This window comes from Ceratotherium simum, chromosome 26 (assembly GCF_057802395.1).
Source record: "Ceratotherium simum simum isolate JZ-2026a chromosome 26, ASM5780239v1, whole genome shotgun sequence".
Lineage (NCBI taxonomy): Eukaryota > Metazoa > Chordata > Mammalia > Perissodactyla > Rhinocerotidae > Ceratotherium > Ceratotherium simum.
The window spans coordinates 43,749,144-43,770,133 of NC_141925.1; the positions used below are offsets into that span (position 1 = coordinate 43,749,144).

The 20,990-nt window shown below is 59.2% G+C and overlaps 1 protein-coding gene across 3 annotated transcripts in view; it reads left to right on the top strand.

Annotated features, from left to right (window-relative positions):
* The first annotated feature begins 1,953 nt into the window (after window positions 1–1,953).
* The window catches only part of CLIP2 (CAP-Gly domain containing linker protein 2), a 76,933-nt gene continuing 57,896 nt past the window's right edge, over window positions 1,954–20,990 (top strand). The window contains exons 1-2 of one of the 3 annotated variants that reach the window (XM_087417766.1): window positions 1,954–2,178; window positions 19,892–20,082. In XM_087417766.1, the coding sequence (XP_087273892.1) occupies window positions 19,959–20,082 (124 nt within the window). In that variant the 5' untranslated portion in view covers window positions 1,954–2,178; window positions 19,892–19,958. The remainder of the gene's footprint in view (window positions 2,179–19,891; window positions 20,083–20,990) is intronic. The other 2 variants (XM_087417768.1, XM_087417769.1) reach the window with 2 other exon arrangements.

The window sequence follows — 20,990 nt, forward strand, 5'->3', positions numbered from 1 at the left end:
GTGTCCCAGCACCCCCAGCTCCAGCCTGGGCCCCTGCAGCAGGCTGCCCCCATGATGCCAGGAGAACGCTGAATTGCTTCTGATTGCGTCCCACCTGCTCTCCATCATCAGGACCCCCGTGGCCTTCGAGGCCATCCCAGGCTCCCTTCCTACCACACGCTAATTCCTAGGGAGAGAGGAGTGTGGCAGAGTCTGAGGAGGAGAGCAACCTGAAAAAGCCGTGCCCTTCGCTCCTTGTGCTTCCTGCTGTCCACTGTGAGAGAAGGCCCTGTTAGAAATCCCCCCTCATAGGAGAAAACCCAACTCCTCATATCACTCGAGTCCTTCTATGACTTTGTTCTTTGAAAAAAAGTTCATATTTCTTGAATGCTAACTGCATCCTAGGCACTGTTTGTTCTAAGCACTTCACAGATTAACATATCTGACCTTGACAACCTTAGGAGGTAGTTTATCACTAGCTCCATTTTATAGATGGGAAACTGAGGCCCAGAGGGTATTGCCCATTAGCTGGTAGGTGATGGAGCTGGATTCTTACCACTGCACTATGCCTTGGGTCTTATCACTTAACAACCAGACAGTCCATCCCAGCCAAGTGGAACAATTGTCTCCCTATTTCCTGAACACAGCTCTCTCCACCTCGAATTCCCTCCCTTCCCATCAGGTTGACACGTCCTCCAGAAGCCTGCTCTCCTCTGGGCTCACTCTGCACCCTCCACTCCCCTTGGTCTCCAGGTCTGGCAGTCCCCACCAGCTGGGGACCTCCTCAGGGCTGGCCAGTGCCCAGCCTCCATCATTATACCATTTCAGGTTTGCTGAACTGAAGTGAACACTATCCACAATTTACAGGTGGGGAACTGAGTTCCAGAGGTTATCTCATTTCTCAAAGATGATGGATACCAGGGTAGTGGAGGGATGATCGATGGCAACTCAGCAAATTCATTCATTCAACAAATGTGATTCACTGTCCACCTTGGCCCGGCACAAGATGGCCTGGTGCCTGCTCTCTGAGGGAGTCTCACTGGGCAGACCACACCTCCCCCAACACACCCACATTCCCATCCACACTCAAGGGAAATGGAGGTGACTTTGAGCTGGGCTTTGAAAGGGAAGGATGATTTGTCAAACAGAGCAAGGGGGAAGGCACTAGTGGAAGAAGAACCAGCAAGGGCAAAGGCTCTGAGACCAGTTTATCAAGAGGAGAAAGGCAGAAACAAAGGCACAGAGGTCAACCACAGCCCCGGCATCCACGGGGGTTGGGATTCGGTTACTTCTCCTCCCTGGGCCGCCACTTAGCCTTGCCTCCCCATCCATGGGAGCCCGGGCAGCTGTGTGATATCGCAGGAGACAGATCCTGCCCTGGGGAGGAGGGTGCAGGGTTCATTGTATCTTGGGTACCACTTTTTCCAAAGACGTGCTGGGAGCAAATCACCAAGAGGCTCGTTTCGTTTATCCGTACCTGCTTTGGTCTCAGGACAGCTCAGTAAGACCTGGAGTTCGCCCCTGTCCTACACTGTCCTGTCCACTCCAACGTCACCTCCTCCGTGAAGCCTTCCCGGAAACTCCAGGAACCTCCCCACCCCTGCTCGCAGCTTCCTGAGCTTCCATCCCTCCCAGTGGTCTGCGACATCCTTGTGAGCAGGCAAGGCTGAAGGATGCTCTTTCACCAAACACGACTGAAGCGCCAATAGGTGCCCAGCGCTGAAGTGGGTGTGGGCGCACCCCGGACGCCCCACAACTGACGGCTGACGGTGGGGGGGCGGGGGACGAGGTTCCGCCGCGTTTTCCGCCCGCCCGCCCACTTGCGGGGCGCCGCGGCCCGAGAAACGCGAGGCCGCCCGAGCGCGCGCCCGCCCGCCCCCGGCGCCAGGCCCGCCCCCGCGCCCGCCCGAGCGCCGGCCCCTTTTGTTCCCTCCCGGAGCCGGGCCGCTCGCTCCGTCCCCTCGCTCCCGCCCGGCCGCGGCCCGCCCCGGTCAGCGCCTCCCGCCCTGCCGCCGGCCCGCCGCTGCCGGCCCAGAGGCGGCGCAGGCCCCGGCCCGGAGCGCGAGCGCGGAGCCCCTGGCGCCAGGAGGGGCTGCCTGGTGGGCAGCGGCGCGGCAGCATCCTCTGCCGCGCGCCCGGGCGGGGAGGAGGAGGCCGGGCCGGGCCGCCCGCCGCCCGCCGGATGCCGGACGGGCGAAGGTAGGAACGGCCAGAGGGACCCCGAGGGAGGGGGCTCCCTGGGCAACAAAGGACGAGGGATGCGGGAGGCGGGCAGGAGCGGGCGGCCGGCCCCGAGGCATTGTCGGGGCGCGGGAGAGGCCGGAGGGTCGGAGGCCGGCGGGTGGGCGTGAGCGGGAGCTGGCCCTGGGGTGCGCCCCCGACTGCCCCGCCGCCCGCAGGCGAGGAGGGGCGCTGCGCGCGTGGAGGACGCATCCTGGGCTGCGAGTCCCCTTGGTGAAGGCGTTGGCAGCCCCGTCGGTGCCCTCACCCAGAGGCGGGGTTCAGCACATCTGCTGGGGGCCGCCGGTCCCACCTCCCAAGGGCGGGCAGCGCGGCGCGGCTGGACGCGCCGCCGGGCTCTGGGCGCCCAGGCCCGGGGTCACAGCCTGGTGAGCGCGGCCACACATCCCCCTTTTCCAGACCCGGGGTCTGGGAGAACGCGGAGCCCCCGCCGCCTGGCCAGTGCCCTTTGCAAAACTTGGTTGAAGTGCATGGTAGAGGGGGCTAGAGGGAGACTGGGGCGGGGCGTTTTCCCGCAGGGGTGCCCCCCAAGCTGGCGCCGGTGGCTGGTGAGGCAGCAGATTTTTTGCCCTCCCCACAGGGAGGGGCCGCGGCCTCCGAAGATGCTTCGCCGGGCCTCCGGGGCCCGCCCTTTGGGTCCTTTGGGCGGGGCTCGGGCGGGGCGGGTGCCCACTGGGCACCCGCCACGCAGGCCCCAGCGCCACCCTGGGAAGGGTGGACAGAGGGAGCACCTTGCTGGGGTGTCGCACAGCCAGCGGTGCATTGCATCCCCCGGTCTCTGAGACCCCGCGTCTCCCTTGTGGGGGAGAAGTGGGAGTCCAGTGGCGGGGGGGGGGGGGGGGGCGCTCATGTTATAAGATGCCTAAAGGAGGCTGGTGGGGGTGGGGCTGGCCTAGGGCTGCGGAGGAGGAGGAGGGTGCAGGGAGCACCACGTGGGCCGCCTCACCTCGTGTGTGCGCCTGACTCCCCACCGGTGTAATGTAAACAATGCACCCTTCCAAACAATGCACCCTTCCTTCATCCAGCTGCCGTTACCTGGCCCAGCGCTGCCAGGGCCTGGCAGGTACACGGAGCAGGGACCTCACTACCCCAAGGAGCACAGCCCAACAGCGTTTGGTGAATGCAGTGGTGGGGGAGCTGAGAGGACGGAGAAGGGACATTTGGAGGATGGGGTGCAGAAGTTTGCTATCAGGATACCAAAGGGGGCTTAAGGTGGGGAAATCATGTGGGCGGGGCTCGGAGTCAGAAGGGGAGGCTGTTGGGTTAGAGGAGCAGCAGAGAATGTGGGTGACTGGGGCCTGGGTGAGGAGGGGCAGTTCTGTTGAAAGAAGGGATTGTTCTATTCCTCCTCCTTCCCCAGGGGGGCCCTCTGGTGTCCTCCTACGTGAGCCCAGGGTGCATCAGCATCTGCAGCGCCAGGCCCAGGAGCGATGCTGGGGTGCAGGCTCTGGGACAGCTGGAGGGGTAGAGATGGAGAGGGGTTTCAAAGGCAGAAGAGCCTGGCAGAGGGGACCTGAGGGAAGCCTCAGTGCACAAGAGAGTGCACCTGCAAGCCCCCACGGGCACCCAGCAGGGTGGGAAGGTGGTGCCTGGAATTCTGCACCCAGAGCTGGAAATCCCAAGTAGGGGCACCAGTCTTTCCAGCATCTGCAGTCCACTTTGGTGGTTAAGAGTTTGGGTGCTGGAGGGTCGGCCCCGTGGCGTAGCGGTTAAGTGCGTGCGCTCTGCTACTGGCGGCCCAGGTTTGGACCCGGGTGCTCACTGGCGCACCGCTTGTCCGGCCAGTCTGAGGTGGTGTCCCACATACAGCAACTAGAAGGATGTGCAACTATGACATACAACTATCTACTGGGGCTTTGGGGAGAAAAAGGGAAAAAAAGGAGGAGGATTGGCAATAGATGTTAGCTCAGGGCCGGTCTTCCTCAGCAAAAAGAGGAGGATTGGCATGGATGTTAGCGCAGGGCTGATCTTCCTCACCAAAAAAAAAAAAAAAAAAAGAGTTTGGGTGCTGGAGCCTTAGAGCCTGGGTTGAAATCCCAGCTCTGCCACGTACTAGTTGTGGTCTCAGCTAAGTCACTACACCTCTCTCTGCCTCAGTTTCCCCATCTATAAAATGAGGATACTTATGGTATCTACCTGTTACGGTTGCTCAGAGAATGGAAGGGGGTGTGTGTGTGAAGTGTGTGCGCTGTGACCAGGTGGAAACCCAGCGTTCACTGTTGCCGCTGCACCTGTGCCCCTCAGCCTCCGTCCGCGCACACCAGTGGCTCAGCCCCTGCTCAGCTGTTTGTCCACCGTCAGACAGTCCTGCCTGTGAGCCCCGCCCAGGCCTGCTGTTCTCTGCCTCACTGCAGCCTCCTTCCTGGGCTGCTCCGTCCGCTCTGGACTGTGATGTGCGAGATAGTTCCCTCCTGGGCTCCCTTCCCTGGCCCTGCCACCCTCATGATTGATCCTGCCCTCTTGATGCCATCTACCCTCCCTGTGCTTCCGTGTGCAGAGGAGGGGAGCTGCATTCTCGACCCTCCTGGTTTCCTGTAGTCTTAGTCTGGGCTGCCGTAACAAAATACTACAGACCGGGGGACTTACAAACAACGGACATGTGTTTTTCATGGCTCTGGAGGCTGGAAGTCCAAGATCAGGATGCCAGTGTGTTTGGATGAGGGCCCTCTTCTGGGTGGCAGACTTCTTGTGTCCTCACGTGGCGGAAGGGGCGAGGGAGCTCTCTGGGGTCTCTTTCACAAGGACACTAATCCCATTCAGGTGGCCTCCACCCTCATGACCTAATCACCTCCCAAAGGCCCCACCTCCTAACACCGTCACATTGGGGGTTCAGTTTCAACATAGGGATTTGGGGCGAAACAGACATTCAGACCATAGCTCTTGCCCGGTGGTTCTTGGGGAGAACATCAGCCTTTGTGTAGGTTTCAAAAAACAACGCACATTGAGTGCTTACTCTATGCCAGGGACTGTTTTGAGTTTTTTCAGTGCGTAGACTGTGGATATGTTAAGAACATTGCCTCCATTTTGCAGATGAAATCAAGGCATGGAGAGGCTTCCCTGTTGCCATTCGTGCATTTATTAAGCACCTGCTCTGTGCCTGGGACACAGGCCCCCTCCACCGCTCCCTTTGGCCTGCCTCAAGTACAAGGTCCACACACTCTCTGGTTCTCCAGGGCCCCCTGCCCCACGACTGGCCTTGCCGTGACCTTCCGGACCTGCCTGACCTTTTATAAACAGGAGTGGGCATGGCTTGTCAAGCAGGCCTGCCCTTGAGCGGAAGCGGGGGAGGGCTCTGAACCATGTCTTGGGGATTATTTTGCTGCAGGGAACAGGAACCTCCTCCAATTAGGTTAAGTGAAAAGGGAGTTAAGAGGCGGGAAGGGAGCTTCTGCAGCAAACAGTTGCTGGCGGCTCCCCCAGGACCCGGGAAGCTGGCAGGCAGCCCCTCCTCCACTTTCCCCTCTGGACTGGCTTTCATTTTCTTCGCCTCTCTCGGTGCATCTGACCCTTTGCCTCCCTGTAGCCTGGCTTTCTCTGGGTTGTTGGCGTGGCTGCCCTGAATGGTGGCTTCAGCTTGAGGCTAAGGGACCTCCTGTGGGTGCTCCCCTCGGTCTCGGGGTGCCATAGAGACCACTTGGCCTGGCCTGGGTGAGGGTGCCCACCCTGTCCGCTCAGCTGGTTGGGGGCTGGCCACATGGTCACTGCGATGGGAGACGGTGCTGGGCACAGCTGGCACAGTGTGGGCTGCGTTTATGGTGTGTGCTGAGGGCAGGTGGGTGAATGGGGCATTGCCATCCTTGGGAGCTCATGGTCTGATGGGAGAGGCAGACCCAGGGCCAGTTAACTGTGGTGCCCAGGGTACGGGCGTGGGTCTCTGCCTCTCGGCAGTGTGATTTGTTGGGAGAACCTGGAGGGCCCTGATCTGGCCTGTGTGGGGAGGATAGGGGATGGCGGGGACGGCGCACCCTGGAGCTCCGCCAGCCCTGGCCCCCCAGCTCTGGCTCTGGGAGCAGAGGAGCCTCTCTCCCTTCAGCACCTGGACACAGGGGGTCCAGTTGCCCGTATGGGACCTGAGCATCCCTGCCACCGCCCCACCACTCCCTTGTTTGGGCAGTGTTGCCGGGGTTGGTGCACAGAAACAGTAACACGAAACTCATGTTTTTAGAGGAAATGCTTAAAAACAGTAATGAAATGTTTCCCTTCTGAGTGGAAAGCAGAGCGTGTCAGGTGGTTTTTATTAACAAGGCATAAATACGGGGCCTTGTCCACTTAGCAGCTTCTGTTGGTCTTCACTAAGCAGCTCTTGCCCGGGCCCTGGAGTCACCTCTGTCTCCAGCTTTGGCCTGGAAAGACAGCCACTCGTTGGTCGCGGCCTGCTCTGCCCTTGTGGCCTCTTTGTCATGAGAGGGTGGCATTTCAGGCTCCCAAGGAGTCCCGGGTTTTCCAGCCTCCTCTGCCTGAGAGGCAGTCCTGTGGGGGTCCAGGGCCGATCTGCCCCTGCTTGCCCCCAGCCTGGTCCAGCTCCTCCCTGGGGGGCCCCTGCCCTGCCAGCGTGCAGCCTTGAGGGTGGCAGTGGGTGATGGCTGGGTGGGGGGAGCACGGTGCACTTCAGGCTCAGAGCCTGCCTTCGAGAAGCTTGTACTGCATTAGAGAGACGTCAGCTGCCTTCCTGAAAGTGTAAACAACATGGGCGCTTTTCAGAAACATTTTAAGGCCAGAGTAGAAGAGATGCCTTGATGCCTAGTGGGGTCATTGCCTGGACAAGGGGGAACGCCCTTCCAAGGGTTACTCAGGGAGGCAGAACACAGGGTGGGTGGGGTGGCCTGGGGGCTTCTGAGGGAATGGGACCGGGCTGCGTCTTGAAGGATGGGTGGCCTTAGGGCAGTTAAGGAGCGCCTTCCTGAGGGACACAAAGGGAGACAAGTGAAGAAGTTTGGGCACTGGGAGAAGAGTGCCATGCTGGGAGCTCAGCATGGAGCCCAGCATTCTTCCAAGTCAGATGTGAAGTCCAGCATCTGGTTGTCAGACCCTCAACTGACATGATGAGGATGATGAGGGAGGGAGTGACATTTGGTGTCTTGGGATTTTTTGCTACCTTATACCCTGATTCTGCTCAGCCTGTTCCCTTTTCTCATGTAGACTGTTCCCTGCATAAATTCCTTTGTTCGTTCCCTCAGCTCACTCAGTTCATTCTTTCGGACCAGGGGCTGTGCTGGGCAGAGGGGACATGAAACAGGAGGGAAGACACCCGAAAGGGTCTTGTGTGCTCTTTGGTTCCAGAAAGGACTTGAGGTGGTGCGCAAAGGTAAACGCAATATTACGAGATGAAAAAGAAATGGGAAAGTTGGGGCCAGAGGAAACCCGGGGCGGCAAGAATCAGATGAAGCTGGAGGGGGCGACTCCTGCACCTTCTGTCCGAAGTAGTTTGACTCTGAGCTTTCTAGCGGCCAGATCCAAGGGGAGGCAGACGTTTGGAGTGGCTTGGTATTGTCACGTGGTCTCGTGTAAGCCCATGCTCTATATACCACTAAAGCCTGAGGGATCCTGGGTATGGCACCTGGCGGGTGGGCATCCAGAATGCAGACGGAGGGGCGGAAGATGGCAGCCGCCTTCTGATCCTTCTCATCCGCCTCGGGGAGGGTCGTTGCCGGTGGCTGCGGGGAGCGAGAGCTGGGCTGCTGCTCAGGGCCAGCCCTCTCCAAGAGGGTCTAACTCGCTCCTGAGGGCTAGGGGTGTGAGGCCCCGTGGGCCAGGAGCCAGACTGGTCCCTGCCCTGAGAATCCCCATCTCACAAGGTATGGGGCGCTGTGATACAGGGATGTGCAGAAAGCTCTGGGCACACCCACTTGGCCCCAGGGGTTGGCTATGGGATGGAAGAGGGTGAAGGCATTCCCAACAGGGTGGGGTGTCTTCAGGAGCAATGACAAGTTCAGGGAGGCTGGAATGCAGGCTGCTGGGGGCGGGGCCAGGAAACAGGCCGGAGGCAGATGAGGGCCGGTCAGCTGGCGGAGGGGCTGCAGACTGTGGCCTCAGCCCCCCAGCCTGTGGGGTGCCTTCCTGACTTCTTGCCTGAATCTCTGCCCTTGTCCGCCCAGCCTAGGCGCCTGGAGGAGAGTTGGTCTTGGTTCTGAGGAAGTAGAGAAGTGGTTAAGAGCACAGACTCCAAGGCCAGAGGGCCTGAGTTTGAATCCTGCCTCTGCCGTTGATCAGTTGTGTCACCCTGGACAAGCAACTTGACCACTGTGGGCCTCACTTTCCCCATCAGTAAAGTGGAGCTCATAGTAGTATCTTCTTCATAGGGCTGTTGGGAAGATTAAATGAGTTAATATTTATAAAGCACTTAAACTGGTGCCTGGAGCAGAATATATGTTACAGGTCTGTGGTTCCTTAGGCTGGAGCAGCTCAAGGAGGATGGGGTCTTGTCCCACCCTGAACCCCTGACACCAGGTACACCTCCAGGTTCAGAGTGAAGCACAGTGAAGAAGCAAACTGTCTCCTATGACAGAGTGGGCGTGGGCTCCCGCTTTGCCGTGTGTTGGGCTAGCCCTGGAGGCTGGGGGTGCTCGGCAGGTCTCGTCAGTGGTGTTGTTGACAGTGATGGTAGCCGCATGCTGGAGAGCCTCGAGGGCGGCTGTGCCAGCTGGAGCAGGGCCTCGCTCTGAGAGCAGGTCTCAGCCTCTGCTGGGTCCCCTCCAGTGATGCGGGGCTCACTGCCTGATTCTTTGCCCATTGGACCCACACCTGGTGAGCACCCTCTGTGGTGGGTGTGTCCCGTGCTGGGTTTCCAGCAGGATGCTGTTCAGTAGGAATGTTGAGTTGCTCCTTTGTCCTTCCTGGAGGTGGCTCCAAGCTGGCCGGTGAGTGCGGTGGTGTGAATGAGGCGCTCTGGGCCTCCCGCTCAACACGGGGAGGACGAGGGTAGCAGAGGAGGGCATTTAAATTAATTCACGTGTTCATTAAACGGATGTTTTGAGCTGCTGGGTGTGCTAAGCGCTGTCCTAGGTACCGAGTGCCCAGCCATGAACAAGGAATGCAAAGAATCTGCCTCTTTAAGCTGCTCAGTGAGAGGAGAGGGAGTGTGCCAGCAGGTGAGAGGAAGGGCATTTAGGCAGAGGGAACAGCATCTGCAAAGGCCTGGAGATGTGACAGAGTGTGGGTGGGTGTCTGTGGCATTCAGCCAGAATTTGGTGGCTGGGGTCGGAGGGAGGTTGCCTTTCTGGAAGCAATAAAAGAAAACACTGACTTTGAGGGCTTGTTAGTGACAGACCTCACTAACTAACCCTGGGGCCACCATGTTCTGCCCCTCTTCCACTCTTCCTCCCCCTGCCCCCTGCAGCCCTGGGTTGCCCTTGGGAGGTGTAGACGGTGCCCGTGGCCCCCTAGCTGGTTCGCCCCTTCTCCAGGCTGCCACCCTGGCCCTTCCTCGTGGGTTCTGGTTTGCATCCCCTCGCCCCTGGCTGGGCCTGTCGTGCGGCTCGGGCCAGGCCTGGACCTGGGTAGGCTCCGCCCTGCAGGGGAGGGCTTGGGGCTGAGAGGGTGCTGGGGTGCCGTCTCGCGCGCCTTCTTTAGGAAGGAAGGCTGGTGCCCTGGAAGGTCGTTCAGTGCGCACAGCCCTGCTGCGCATCAGCCCTGGGGGCGTGGGCTCCCTGGGGCGTGAGCCTGCCGGCGGGGAGCCCACAGAACTCTGGGGCACTGGCAGTCTGCTGGGTCCACTTGGTTAGGCGCCACTGGCTGGGGCAGCCTGATGGGTGGGAAGGCCCCAGAACAGCAGGGACCACCCTGCTTCCTCCACTCGTGCTGCTGCCCACCCCCAGCCCAGGTAATTTGAAAAAGCTTCTTACTGAAGTACACCATCCATCCAGAAAAGTGCGCATGCCCTCAGTGTGCTGCTGGTTGACTTTTCTCAAACTGAAATGCCTGAGTCACGGCACCCAAATCCAGAATTAGAACCTGGCGGGGCCGGCCCCATGGCTTAGCGGTTAAGTGCGCGCGCTCTGCTGCTGGTGGCCCGGGTTCAGATCCAGGTGTGCACCGACGCACCGCTTCTCTGGCCATGCTGAGGCCGCGTCCCACATACAGCAACTAGAAGGATGTGCAACTATGACATACAACTGTCTGCTGGGGCTTTGGGGGAAAAAATAAATAAAAATTATTAAAAAAGATAAATAAATAGAAGAACCTGGCGGCTCCCTAGAGCCCCTCTTGTTTCTCCTTCCAGTCCACCCCTGACCCAGGGTGACCCCTCCCACATGTCTAACTCATCAACAGATGTTGCCTGCCTCGCACTTCCTTTTGTTTCTTTTAATTTTTATTTATTTATTTCCTTTTTTGTGAGGAAGATCGGCCCTGAGCTAACATCTATTGCCAATCCTCCTCTTTTTGCTGAGGAAGACTGGCCCTGGGCTAACATCCGTGCCCATCTCCCTCCACTTTATATGGAACGCCACCACAGTGTGGCTTGATGAGTGGTGTGTAGGTCCGCGCCTGAGATCCGAACCTGTGAACCCCGGCTGCTGAAGGGGGGCATGTGCTCTTAACCACTGCGCCGCCAGGCCGGCCCGTCCCCACTTCCTTTTAAATGGAAGTGTTCAGTCCTACTCCGGGCATTCTTGTGTCTGGACAGCTGCTTCTTTCACTCGGGATTATAGTGGCAAGGTTCGTACACGTTGTTGCAGGCGGTCGTTGTCTGTTTATTTTCATTGCTGTGTCTAATTCCAACGTGTGAATAAACCATAGCTGATTTACCCCACACTAATGGTGTGGGGATTTGGTTATGTTCAGTCTGGGAGTGAGAGGAGAAGGGCTTGTCTTTGGTGCCTGATGTGCACATTTCTGTTGGGGGCACACCCAGCAGTGGAATTGTGGGGTCACATTCAGCTTTACGTGTAATGCCAGACTGTTTTCCAAATTGGTTCTACCCGTCTCCCTCCTAGGAGCAGCGCGTGAGCCTTCTGGAAAGTCCACATCCTCCCAACGAGTGGCATGGTCAGCGTTCGTCTTAGGTGCTCTGGTGGCTGCACCGTGTTATCATGCTATCATGATGACTAATAAAGGGCAATATCTTTTCATATGTTTATTGGTCTTTTCAATACCTTCTTTTTGTGATGTGCTTGTTCAAGTCTTTGCTGATTTTTCTAACTCCATTTGAGTTCTTTTTATATTTTGCATATGAATCCTCTGTAGAATACAGAAATTGCAAATGTCTTCTCCCCCTCTGTGGCTGGCGCTTCTCTCTCTCTCTCTTTTTCTCTTTCTCTCTCTCAGTGGTGTCATTTGATGCACAGAAGCTCTTAATCTTAATATTGTTCAATTTACCCATCTTTCCCCTTATTTTTAGCATTTCCTGTGTTTAAGAAATCTTTGCCGGCTCATGTTATGAAGATCTTCCATGCCTTCTTCTGAAACCTGTGTTGTTGTAACTTTCACGTTACAGCTGCTGTCCGTCTGGAATTGAAGTTTGTGCGTGATGTGAAGTACACGCATTAGGGTCCTGTGGCTGCTGTAACCAAGGACCACAAACGGAGTGGCTTGAAACAACACAAATGTGTTATCTTGCAGTTCTGGAGGTTAGAAGTCTGAGAGGGCTCTCCCCAGGCTACAGTCAGGATATCAGCAGGGCCACCTTCCTTCTAAAGGCTCTAGGAATAATGTGTCTTGGCCTTTTCCAGCTTCTAGAAACCGCCCACATTCTTCGGCTGGTGGCCCCTTCCTTCATGCCAGGAATGTCAGCCTGAGTCCTTTGCCTGCTGCCGTCTCTGATTTTCTCACTGCTGCCTCCCTCTTCTGCCTATAAGGACCCTTGCGATTACGTTGGGCTCGCCTGGATAATGCAGAATAATCTTCCCATCTCAAGGTCAAGGGATTAGCAACCTTAATTCCCCTTGGCCACGTAAACTAACACGTTCACACATCCCAGGGGTGGGGACATGGACATTGTTGGGGGCCGTCATTCCGCCAACCACAGGAGGGATCATGACTTTTCCCCACATGGCTGTCCAGTTGAGTCAGCACCGCTTATTGTGAAGACGATCCTTTGCTCAGGGGTAATTCTTGGTTGCTTGTGCAAATTCTGACCTTAGGGAGGAGGCCCGGCGGGCTGGGTCAGCGAGCAGAACCCAGGAGATGGGGCGGCTTTCCTGTAGCTGCCCCAACCTAGGTGTGTTGGGTGGGGCTGCCACGGAAATGAGAAGAGAATGAGGCAATAGTGACACACGATTGGGTCAGGGTCCTGGTCTGGGAGGCAGGACACCGGAGCCCATTCCTTCCTGTCTGGGTGACCTCAGCAGGCCACTGCCCTCCCTGGGCCCCTGACTCTGTCTGGTTTCAGGGACCTTCTTGCCCAGCACAAGTTTTCTTCATTTGGACAGTTGACTTTCACTGTCCTCTTCACTTGCTCTTGACCTTGGGTGAATCACTTCTCTGCCCTGGGCCTCAGTTTCCCATTCTGTGAAACGGGAGTAAAAGTGGGTCACAGAGCAACTTGAGCCTTGTGGTTCCCAAGCCTTCCTCCCTGGGCCTAGTGGGGGCCCCATCCAGCAGAGCCAGGCTGATACCTGCCCAGTTTCCTGGGCCAGCGGCAGGAGGGCCCCAGCTGTCCAGTCACTGCAGCTGTGGGTAGTCACGCGGCCGGGAGCGGGCCCTGGCGCCACGACTGTGCCCTGGTTCTGAGCACGCTAACTCTGTGTGTGCGCGCACGCATGTGTGTGCGCGCGCGTGCATGTGTGTGCGTAAGGTGAGGAAGTATATTGGCCTTCCTTTCCCTCCCTAGACCCGACACAGCCCTGACCCCCTTTGCTCTTTGCTGGGAGACAGGCTCTGAACCACCTCCAAGCCTGAGGGAAGACCGCCAAGCCTCAGCCCAGGCTGGCCGCTCCCAGGGCTGTGCAGTCACCCCAGGTTGTGGGCAGGACAGGGAAGGTCCCAACTTCACAGCTCGGAAACTGCAGCCCGGCACTCGGAGGCTGTGAGGATGGGGAGCATGTGGGACGGGAACCCAGACGTCTGGGCTCAGCCGCTGCTCGTCTGCCGGCCACAGGAGGCAGAGGAGTGGGGTGTCGACGGGGGCTCTAGGGTGGTCTGTCCTTGCCTGCCCAGTCCTGTGGGTGCCCCTGCGCTCTGTGCCCACACTCCTGGCACGGCCCGCCCTGCCCTCGCACCTCCCCAGCTTCATCCTCCCTCTAACCTGCTGGAAGCCACTTGGGCGGGTCTCCTGGAGCCTGGGTTCCGGCCCCAGCTCTGCTGGGGGGCTTGGGTGGGCCCCTTCACCTCACTGGTTCTGGACGGCTGCCAGTGCGACGCGGGACCCTGAGCAGGGCCCATCAGCACCCCATTCTTCGTGGCCCCCCACCGCCACTTCTGGCCGCAGCTGTGCCGACAGCTGTGTGAATGGTGGGCATGCACAGCCTGGGTAGCTCCAGCTTCCCGCAGGGCCTCGCTGACTGAGTGAGAGAGAGGGTGGGTGTGGGGACAGGGGCACGGACACACAGGCACCATCTCCCCCACTCTCCCAGGCCTGAGGGACGTCTGGCATGAGGGTCTGAGCTCTGGTTTCCGCCTCCAGCTGGCCGGACTCGCAGGGAGGGGCCCGTTCCAGCCCTGCCCTGCCCTCTGTTTGTGCTTGGGGGTTCCAGCTCACCGCTGGTGAGGTTCCCTGAACCTCGTCAGATGCAGACGGAGGACGCGGTGGGTGCTGGCTGGGGCACGCTTCTGGGGATGCTGGCCACCCCCTGCTGGATGTGGGGGCTGGGGTAGCCCGGGGTCTCTAGTACAGGTGTGAGTGTTGGGGTGTCCGGTGGGGCAGGGCTGGAGGAGCCCATGCTGCGCCCACATAAGGGCTCACCTTCGGGGAGCTTTCGCCTGGCGGTCAGCACCTGTGGGGTCTATTCTTCCTGTGCCCCCACTCCGTGCCTCTTGGTGGGTGTGCGCAGGCAACGAAGGCGTCTCCTCTCCCCTTCCCTTGTGTCTATCTTTAATTTTTTTAGTTTAAAAAATGATTTTTTTAGGGCCGGCCCCGTGGCTTAGCGGTTAAGTGCGCGAGCTCCGCTGCTGGCGGCCCGGGTTCAGGATCCCGGGCGCGCACCGACACACCGCTTCTCCGGCCATGCTGAGGCCGCGTCCCACATGCAGCAACTAGAAGGATGTGCAACTATGACATGCAACTATCTGCTGGGGCTTTGGGGGAAATAAATAAATAAATAAAATTATTAAAAAATGATTTTTTTAGACAAAATATTTTGGACGCTCAAAAAAAGGAATAGACTGGATACAGTATACACCCATGTACATCCTGTAGGACTTAAGAAACACGTCTTACACATAGAAATGCAGCTCCTGGTTCCCGCCCCAGCCCTGTTCCCACATGTGTTCCTGAACCACATCTCCGGCCGTTGCCCGGACTGCTGCGGGGAGCGCCTGGAGGGCCTCCTGGAGGAGGGCGAGGCTCCGGTGCCCACCTGCCCACCAGCCCGTCCTCTGCTGCCTCCAGCACTTGCTGTTGCTGGCTTTTTGACTTTTCGCCCATCCGATCTGGTGGGAGACGGGATTGGCCGTGGCTCAGGTTTGCGTTTCCCTGCTGGCTGGGAGGCATCCTCTCCTCCTCCTCGAAAGCCTCCCAGACGTGCCCTTGGGGTGCTCTCCAATCGGTGCCCTGTGGTCCTATCTTCTGCCCTGCAGCCCCTCACGTTACATGCCGAGTGGGTGCCCCAGGTGTCCCCTCACACCTGGCGTGTGTGGCATGCTGAGCCCTCAGCTGGTCAGTGGAGGTGCCCACTCGGCGTGTAACGTGAGGAGGGGCTGCAGGGCAGCCACGTGCCTCGTGGTTTCCCCCCTGCCTGGACCCCAGCTCCCTGCCCTGTGCTTGCCGTTGCAGGACACCCCCCCCAGGACACCCCGCCCCCGTCACAGTGCTGTTGTGGTCCTGAGCCTTGGGGCGGAGGCCAGCGGGCAGGGGCTGTACTGAGCTCATCTCTGGCTGCCACGTGGCCTGGCACTCGGGTCGAAGGCTCAGGAGAGGAGGGGTGCGTGGGCCCCCTGGGTCCTAGGACCCGTGAGTCGGGGAGGAGAGAAGCAGCCCCCAGGAGAGCTGCTGCTGTTGGTTGGGGGTGGGGGGTTGTGTGAGTGTGAGCCTCTGTGAAGGCTGGGCCACGCCGGCCTCAGCCAGCAGCAGTGTCCTGCTGTCCCAGCAGGAGGGCCCAGGGTGTGAGTGATGGCCGAGGTCTCCGGGCTGAGGGCTGGCCCTGGGAGCCTGCCCCTTGGTGCCCGCCTCCCTCTCCTTTCAGGCGATGCTGGCACGCCCGAGCTGGGCTTTCCACTGCCCGCCTTCTGTTGGGGCTGCAGCCTGGGCTGCCGATTGGCAGAAAGTTCTTGGGCCTCATCCCCGCTGAAACCACGGCCCGCCACCCCCGGGGCAGCTGGAATGGAAACCCTGAAATGCAGCCCGGGTTTGTGTTTGGTGGATAGCATTTGAGGGTGGCACAAAGGGGGCCTGTTGGGCCGAATGCCACCCGCCCTTGCCCGCTGCTCCCGCGCCGCCGCGTCCAGGCCCACATCCCTGGGGGAGGTGGCACGGCCACCCTGGGTCCCAGAGGTCTTAACAGAGACTGGATAGTGGCGACAGCTGCCGTTTCCCAGCAGCTCCTGCGTGCCGGCTCCGAGGATGCTCGTCCACCCTCCCCGCGGGCAGCGATGCTCTCACCCCATTTTACAGGTGACAAAACAGACGCTCGCACCGGGCCGCTCGTGGGGAGTCTGGGGTTCGGGCCTGTACAAGGCGTAAATGCCGTCCCTCCCAGGCCTCCCCGAGTGGCCGCAGTGTGGCCAAGGGCCAATTTATCACCGTGTCCCGGCTTTTTCCAGGAAAGCCCTTCTCTTGCTCTGCCCCTCGGGCAGGGCTGAGTTGTAAGGGGCGGTTGGACCCCCCCCTCTTCCCGTTCACCATGCTTCTCCCCTTCCACCCCCCTTTCCTGTGTGCCCTAGCTTTGAAGGCCCTCCAGAGCTGGGGGTGACGGCTCGCCTCTCCTCCTCTGGCCCTCCCCATGCCCCCAGCAGTGGTGGCCGGGGCTGAGTGGCTGCCACGTGGTCCTCTCCCGCCAGCTCCCCTGGTCTCCTTTGTCAGCGGGGCACATGGACACTCTCCCCGGAGGCCAGGGGTCTCACAGGCCTTGTTCCAGGCCTGGGCCGGGCAGTACTGGTGGGCAGCCAAGGGCCAGACCTGGGTCTGGTTCCAGCCGCAGAGCCGTGTGTGACTTTGGGTGAGTCCTCGGACTTTGCTGAGTTTCAGATGCTGCACCGGAGGCTGGCTACTGCCTCACCAGGGGTTGTGAGGACTAACGAGGGTGGAACACAATAGTTTCTTCATCCTGGAGGCTGCTGGGGTCACTGGGGTCCAGGAGGGCCACTGTGGGAGCCTCCAGGAGCCTCCCCTGGGTGGAGTGTCCCTGAGGCCTTTGTCCTCTGAGCAACAGCAGGCGTGCTTTCCTCGAGGTTTCTGGATCCCGGGCTCTGTGCCCGGCACCAGGCTGCCTCTGGGTTCTCAGAGGAGAAACTGTGGCCCCACCTGCGGTTGCCTGTGGGCTCCCAGGAGGCAAGATGAGGATGAACGAGAACACTGTCCTTTCTCTCTGCTCAGCTTGTGATCCTGAGCTCTCTGTGGGCCCAAAGTCCTGGGAGACTTCCTGGAGGAGGAGGTGTCGGGCCAGGTGTTCCATAGGTGGTTGGAGGAGGTGAAGTGAAGCAGGTGGGATGAAAGGCACAAGCAGAGTCTGGGAGGTGGGCAGGTGTCGGGCGAGTGGTGAGGAAGTGCAGGGTCATCAGTGGCAGGGCTGGTTGGGGAGCCTGCAGTGCAGGGACACAGTTACAACACCTGGTCCCTGCCTCAGAGGGGCACGCTGGCTGGTGGGGAGGTCAGGCCGTCCGTGCGAGGAGCCGTGGCATCAGACGGCCAGCTAGGCTGATGGCCACAAGTCACCAGTCCTGAGTGCTGGGCCCTGAGGAGGGGAGGGGGGCCTCCTGGGCCTTTCAGCTCCACGGGCCGGCATCGTTCATTCATTCATTCATTCAGCAGTGATTTATTGAGCACCTGTAGGCTCCAGGCCCCTTGTCAGGACTAAGGATACCACAGTAAACAAAACAGACCTGGGCCCCTGCACACATGCTGAAGAGAAACAGCAAAGCAGCAGGGGCGCTGGGGAGGGGCTGTGGTCTCAGAGGGGAGGCTGCAGCAGGTCCTTGAAGATGAGCAACCAACCAACCCGGCCGGCCCCGCATTTTATTTTTTATATAATTTTTTTAAGTTGAAGTTTAATTTATGTAACATAAAATTCACCCATTTTAAATGTACGTTTGATTACTTTTAGTATAAACAGTTTTAGAACATTTCTACCACCCAGAAAGTTCTCTTGTGCCTGTTTGCGGTCAAGCCCTGCTCCCACCCCCAGGGAACCACTGATCTGCTTTCTGTGTTGATAGTTTTGAAATCTCATGTAGGGGCCGGCCTGGTGGTGCAAGTGGTTAAGTGCGTGCACTCCGCTGCAGTGGCCTGGGGTTAGCAGGTTCGGATCCCGGGCGTGCACCGACACACCGTTTGTCAAGCCATGCTGTGGCGGCGTCCCACATAAAGTGGAGGAAGATGGGCACGGATGTTGGCCCAGGGCCACTTTTCCTCAGCAAAAAAAAAGAGGAGGATTGGCAGATGTTAGCTCAGGCCTGATCTCCTCACAAAAAAAAGAAATCTCCTGTAAATGAAATCACACGTACGTGGTCTTTTGCCTCTGGTCTCTTTCAGTTCGCACAGTGTTGTTGAGGTGCAGCCATGTGCGTTGTCAGCAGTCCCTCGTGAAGCTGAGTTGTACACTGCTGTGTAAATACACTGTTTCAGGGGCCGGCCCCGTGGCTTAGCGGTTAAGTGCGCGCGCTCTGCTACTGGCAGCCCGTGTTCGGATCCTGGGCGCGCACCAACGCCACTTCTCCGGCCGTGCTGAGGCCGCGTCCCACATACAGCAACTAGAAGGATGTGCAACTACGACATACAACTATCTACTGGGGCTTTGGGGGGGTGGGGGCAGGAGGAGGATTGGCAACAGATGTTAGCTCAGAGCTGGTCTTCCTCAGCAAACAGAGGAGGATCGGCATGGATGTTAGCTCAGGGCTGATCTTCCTCACAAAATAAATAAATAAATAGATACACTGTTTCAGCTGGATCCAGGCCCTGCAAATCCAGGGACTCAGCTCTGCTTCTCTGTCTCGGCGTCGTTCCCTGGCAGGCTGTCCCTGCGGTAACTGGGATGGCCCTGCAGCTCCTGGCTTCCACACCACACCCAGGCAGCCCCAGAGCAACGAGAGTGTCTCTTCCTACAGGTTCCAGCCGGGGCCCAGGTGCTGCTGCTCCTTGGGTCACGTGATCATCCTCAGCTGCCCACGGGGGCTCTGGCCAGGCCTGGGTCACGTGTCCACTCCAGGTGTGGGAGCTGGGGGTCAAGCTGCAGAAAGCATAGGGATCAAGAATGGAGAACAGGGTTTTCTAAGAGGGACTCACGTTCCGTGACCGAGGGTGTGGCATCCCTTCCTACCTCAAGTTGAGCTCCTGGAGTGCATTAACGTCCTCTGTTCCCAGGGTGCTGCAGGGGATGCTTTTCTCCAGAATCCTCTGTCCATCCCGTGGTGCTCTGCAGTCCCTCTCCCCACGGGACGGTGTGCTGCCCTGCAGCTCTGGGGCAGGACAGGGCCTGGCCCGTGGTGCGCCTTCCATAGACATTTGGGGCAAGAGAGGGTGTGCGTACAGGATAGGGGTGGGGGAGGCCAGTGGATGGTGGGCCTGTCCTTTCTGCCTTTCCCCCAGTCCCCCTGCAGCCGGTCCCATCTTGCTGTCACCGGTGTCCTGAACTGATCACCATGGGGACTGGGGGCTCCCCTCTCAGGGGTCCCCTTTGTCAAATGCCAGCGCCCCTGGGTGCCGTACGCGGCGCACCCTTCCCCAGTTGGTCACAGAGGCAGGGAGCTGTAATGGGTGAAGGGAAGCAGAGGGCACAGCGGTCCATCCCGGCGCGGGATCGGGGCAGGTGTGAGCCTCTCGATCTGTCTCTCCCCACGCCTGCGGGGGAGTGGGCAGGGGCTGGGCGGTGAGCCCGGAGATGGAGTGCGGCCCGTGTGACCAGACGGAACAGTGAGCTGGTGGGGTGAACTAGGTGTTGCTTTGTCTGGCCCTCATCAGGTGGGCTGTGCGCTGTTGGCTGGTCCCAGAGGGTCTGGGGGCCATTGGAAAGTGGCCCCCCAGGCTCCGTGCCTCTGCTCTGTGGTGAGCCGCACCCCGCGCTTGGTGGCTGTGCTGACCTGTGTGGCCCTGTTACGGGGCTGCTGGGACTCACACTACTGCCGTCGCTGCAGACCCCGGGTCGTGTGCTCCTGATTCTCGCCTCCTGGCCCAGGGGGTGGGCAGAGAGAGCGTGCCCAACGTCGGAGTCCAGCAGACCAGGACACATGTCTTGGCAGCACCACCACCACCCTGGACCCACACTTGCTGCCATGGCTCTGTGCCTCAGTTTCCCAATCTAGAAAAAGGGGGTGATGGTGGTCCCTGCCTCACAGGGTCAGGAGCTGGAATCCCGCTGAGTCAGCATCGGCGTGCTCTGACATCAGGTGAGGTGGTGATGTGGTCGCTCTTGTTCTCTGCCCGCAGGTGAGTGACGATGGCAGGGAGGACGTGACCCGCACGGACCCTCGTCCATCCAGGGAGTGGCACCACCATGCAGAAGCCCAGTGGCCTGAAGCCCCCTGGCCGTGGGGGGAAACACTCGAGCCCTGTGGGCCGGACGTCCACTGGGTCCACCTCGGCCTCTGCCACAGCGGTGGCCACCGGCTCCAAGGAAGGTGCGCGGGGCCGAGGGCGGTGGGGTGAGGGGCCGGTGGGGGAGTGGTTCTTCTGGAAAAGCCCCGGGAATACGGGCTGCTTTGTGACCAGCTGGAGGCCAGTGGTACCCAGAAATTCTCCTTTACACCTGACCGTGATCCCTCTAAGCGGTAACTGGCGACAGGCACTGGCGCACGCTCAGTGTGCATCCTTCCTCCCTGTGCTCCCCTGGCTCTGGGAGGCGGGTGCCACTGTGGGCTCCATTTGGGATGAGGAGATGGAGGGCCACAGAGGCACGGCACCCTGCCCAAGGCCACTCAGCCAGTAAAACATAGCCAGGATGCAAACGCCATCCTCGGCCCCTCCCTGTCCCCTTTCATTCCCCTCTGGGCTCCGAAGTGGCCCTGGTGGAGCAGCCCCATCTCCCCACCAGCCTTCTGGTCTGCCACCCAGAGCCGTGCCCCTTAGCCTTTCCTTACGTGACCTCTGGTCTTCCTGCTGGTGGGCGGAGGGTGCCTGCAGGGCAGGGGTCAGGCCAGATGCCCTGGTGGAGGCACCAGCCCTGAAGGCCAGGGGGTCGAGAACAGCTGTTAGTTATTTGCTTTTTCTGATGATAAAGTCAGATAGCCCACTGTGGAATCTTTGGAAATTGTGCTGCAGGGGTAAAGTGGCCTCTAATCCCACCCTCGAGGCAACTGCTATTATTTTGATTTATATCCTTCCACGTTTTTCCTTCCCTGTTTGTGGTCACACTGCACATACAACTTGAAAATCTGTTTTTTTCCTTTTAATAAGATCACGTGGATTTTTCACGTCATTAAAAACGTCACGTGTCCCTCATTTGTAATGGCTGTAAAATATTATGTTCATTCAGCGAATGTAAATCAGAGCCCTAACCGCTGGAGCTCTCATTCTGAGCAAAACCGGG